A 4158-nucleotide genomic window follows, 5' to 3' on the forward strand; every position below is an offset into this window, starting at 1 on the left:
TGATTAACAGCTATTCGTTACTTTTTAGCAAAAACCTTGTTACTGCTAAACAAACACCTCAGAATTCGATACTAGCATTTGAAACATGCCATCTGCTTAAGTTACCAAACAAAATGCAATCTATGTGTTACACTCAGCCATTTCCAGGGCTGGGAAGATGGCTCATTAAGGTGCCTGGTTACTGTAGCAGGAGGACCTGAGTTCAGGTCTCCAATATCCATGTGAAAAGCCAATCTTGGTGTATACTTATAGTCTTGGAGGATGCTGGCCAGCTCTGTATTCAGAAAGAGACCAACATAAAATCTAAGGTGGAGAGTGATTTGACTAGAGAAGGCACTTGACCCTCACCCCCCGCCCCCCAACAAGTGCATTCAGGAGTGAGCGGGCACACGTAAGAACACATACATAATACTGTATATTCATCATACCTAAGACACTTGGCTCACAGGACTATGTATTGATTTTCCTGGAGCACCGCGTATAAACAAACTATGCCAAGAGCTGTGAGCCCGTGCCAAGTAGGAAGGATGTATGTGTTTTGGGGACCAGCGAACCGATAGGCAATCCCCATTGTAACCATTCTGAAAGAGATTTCACCTGTCCTAGCCAGGAAGGCAGATGGCGCCTCTCTTTTCAGGAATTTCTTCATGATTCATTTGCGTCTTGGATCCCTTTCCCAAAAGCAAATAAAGGAAGCATACACATTTCTGGAGGAAAATGTCTGTATTAAAAGCCAGAAAACCACATTAATACAAGAAGAAACGCCCACCAGGCCATGTCACTGAATAGATCGACTTGGAAAAGATTCATAAAGTTCTTTTGTAAGCAATAACAATAAATCCGTGTCAAATCCTTCCCTTGCCCCCCTTTAAAAAAAAAAAAAAAAAACAAGCTTCAAGTACAACTACGTTCAGATACAAAGAGCTCCTGTTATCACAGCGTTAGCAGTTGAATCTTTTTGTTTTGTATTTTTTTTTTACTAAAACTTTCATTTAAAACAGTTATTAAATATATAAAACAAATACACAGGATCTGGTCACTTTCTGCCATAAATAAAGGGCTTGTGGGCGCAGGGAGGGAGTGCCGCAGGGGAAAGAGCCCGTTTCCCTTGAGTCCTCGAGCCACGCGTGGATCCCACCCTTCAGCCCGAGAGCTTGCCCCTGCTTTTCCGAACCAGAACTCCAGCACAAACCTCTCTTTCCCACCTCATTTGGGCCTCTCTGCGGTCCCCTCCCGGGAAAAGGACGGACACTAAGGACAGCACGAAGCGCACCTGCCGCGTCTCCGGTGAGGAAGGCGCGTGCTAGCGCGTACAGAGCGCGGACGCGGGGCAGCGGGGGTCATTTGGGAGCCACCCCCGAGGTGACGGCCGCGGCCGCGGCAGCTGCTGCAGCAGCGGCGGCGGCGGCGGCGGTAGTCCCCGCCGGTACGGCTGCAGGAGCGGCCGCGGGGGCGCCGGCGGTGGTCCGGCGCTGCTCCATGCCGTTGGGCAAGAAGCCGGCAATGATGGGCACCGGCCAGATGAGGGCGGCCACGCTCCACACCACGATGACCAGGGTCATGAAGCAGGCCACCAGCGTGGACTCGATGGGCTTGCGGTTCAGCCGCCAGCCCGGCTCGCCCTGCAGCTCCTCCAGGCTGAAGTCCAGGCAGCAGAAGTGACGAGGCTCGCCCTGCAGCCACAGCGGCCCCGGTTCGGCGGCGGGGTAGGCAGGCAGAGCGGTGGGAGCCCCGGCGGGAGCTCGCAGGCGGCCGCGCACCCAGCCACAGCCCACGCACAGGCGCAGGTCTTGCTGCGCGCCGCCGGCCGCCAGCCCCAGATGCTCGATGAGCAGCGGCGGCCCGACGCGGTGGAAGGCGGCGGCAAAGAAGGCGCGGCCGTGCGCGTTGGTAGAGAAGAGCAGCAGGTCGCACTGCAAGCCCCGCGGGCGGCCCCAGCGCACGAGCAGCGAGCTCAGCATCTGCCGTTGCACGCTGATGTTGCAGGGCGCCGCAGGAGCCTCCTCTGGGCCCGCGCGCTCTGGGGGTGCCGATGCCGCCGATGCCAGCAGACGCGGGGTGGAGTGTTCGCCGGTGAAGGAAGCATTGGCCGAAGCATTTGGGGGCGTCCCAGCAAGGCCGGGCGCATCCGTGGCCCCGCCGCGCGCCGGCGGCAGCGGGCAGGCGGCGGCCAGTAGCGCGGCGAGAAGGGGTAGCATGGCCTGTGGCGAGCGCCTACGCGCGCGGGGCGGGCGGCGGCTGCATGGCGCGCTGGCGACCGTCCGGCGAGGGAACCGCGGGGCCTGGAAGGCCGAGGCGGGTTGTTGCCAGCGTGTTGGGACGACACTGGCTCACGGGCCGCGGGAGCCTCTGCAGACTCGGCTCGTCGAGGTTCCGCCACCCCCCTAGAGCTGGGGCCCTTGGACGGCTGGGAGGCTCTGCTGGCCCGCGGCGAAACGAGAGAGGATTCCCCTGCTCGGCTCCGCCTTCCGCGCGCCCCGCCCACGGCTCCGGGGGACTTGGGGAGGGCGGGGCTCCACTTGCAGGGGCGGGAACTGAAAACCTGCGGAACTAGGCGGGTGCGTGGGGGCGGAGCGAGGGGACCCCCGGGGGCGGGAAGCCCAGTGGGAGTCCAGGAGTGAGACAGTTCCTTTGTCACGCTCAGGGAGAGCCTGCGATGTATCTCCTTTGGGCTCATCAGTACCACCTTTCTGAATAGGAGAAACTGAAAGAGGAGAATGTCTCTGGGCTACCTCAGGAGCCAGAGACAGGACTCTTGTACCTTTCTGTTGAGTTCAGAAAGATAAAGATCTAGAATCTGGATGGTTTTAATGTGTCTCCAGCACGACAGATACATTTGGTATTCTTAAAGGAGAAGAACTCCTAAAAAAAATTCCAAGAATTCTAAAGTTTTGGTGTTGGCTGGGGCAATGGGAATGTAAATACCCCAGGTCGGATGCTTGACGGTCCTCACTGAGAGTCCTACTTACAAGTGACACTTAGGCAGGACACCTGCAGTCTAGTGTGCATATAGACACCCAAGATTTGTATGTTAGAGTCCATGAATGTCAGAGTCTTTTGGGATGTATATAGTGGGGAGATGGAGCTGTCAGGAGTAATTTAATAGGATACAATTTATAGTAAGAAGCCCACCTGAATGCTGGGCTTGATGCTACAAGTCTGTAATCCCAGCTCTCAGGAAGCAGAGGTAGGAGGATATGGAGTCCAAGATCCTTGGAGGGGCCAGCCTGGGCTACATGAAAACCTATCTGAAACAAACAAAATTCAGTACTAAGGTGTGAGAATGAGAATTAAGAGTTTGAGAACAGCCTGGGCTACAATGTGAGATGCTATCTGTAAAGAAAAAAAAAAAAAAAAAGCTCCCGGGAAGAAGAGGCAGCTCAGTTGGTGGGGTGCTTTCCTAGTGTCCTATCAAGCCCAGGGTTCAGTCCCCACACTGCCTAAACAGAATAGAAAACAAACTGCACGTCCCTTGTTTTCTGGCCTCACACCTGGAAACTAATGTCAGCTGACCCCTAAAATGGCTTGAAACCATTGTGCTCTGTGAATCTAAGAGTGGCCCTCTCTCTAAACGAGCTAAGCTTTCCCAAGGGCCTGCAAAGGACAGGATGACAGTCATTCCTGGGTACAGGGTACTAAACACATTTCTCTAAATTGTTTTCTCTCTCCCTCTTCCCTCTTTTCTCTTTCTTTTCTTTCCTTTTCTTTCACTCTTTCTTTTGAGTCAGGGTCTCACTACGTAGCTTTACCTGTCCTGGAACTTATTATGTAGACTGGGCTGGCCCAAAACTCACTTGCTCCTGCTTCCTGAGTTCTGGGACTAAAGTCATGTACCACTATACCCAGCTTCTAAGTTGTTTTCTAACAAATAGTAATGTTGGAATGAGGGAGAGGCACGGGTAGACAGAGAGAAAGGGGGGGGGAGAGAGAAGGGAGAGCTTTATGAACAAAGGTCCCCAAAGGACCAAATCATTCTCTGTTGGTCTTTGTTCCTTGTCTGACAGTGGGTGGCTGGCACCCACCCTGCACGGGACTGTGTTATGTCAATGAGAGCTTACGATCCAGCATCTGCTCCACCTTCTCAGTGCTGGCCAGTTGGTTAGTTCCTGTCACTCCAATCCAGTGTGACTGAAGTATCTTAGTCTAGCCTTAGTAGAA

General features: G+C 54.2%; 1 protein-coding gene across 1 annotated transcript; it reads right to left on the reverse strand.

Annotated features, from left to right (window-relative positions):
• Positions 1-704: 704 nt before the first annotated feature.
• Positions 705-2479, reverse strand: Tmem158 (transmembrane protein 158). Its single transcript, XM_032911284.1, has one exon. It carries the CDS (start codon positions 2196-2198, stop codon positions 1341-1343), a length of 858 nt encoding a protein of 285 aa, XP_032767175.1. The 5' UTR covers positions 2199-2479; the 3' UTR covers positions 705-1340.
• Positions 2480-4158: the final 1679 nt, after the last annotated feature.

Source organism: Rattus rattus, chromosome 8 (genome assembly GCF_011064425.1).
Source record: "Rattus rattus isolate New Zealand chromosome 8, Rrattus_CSIRO_v1, whole genome shotgun sequence".
Classification (NCBI taxonomy): Eukaryota; Metazoa; Chordata; class Mammalia; order Rodentia; family Muridae; genus Rattus; species Rattus rattus.

Coding starts and splice junctions, on each gene's coding strand:
- Tmem158 (XM_032911284.1), bottom strand. CDS start 2,198: ATGCTACCCCTTCTCGCCGCGCTACTGGCCGCCGCCTGCCCGCTGCCG.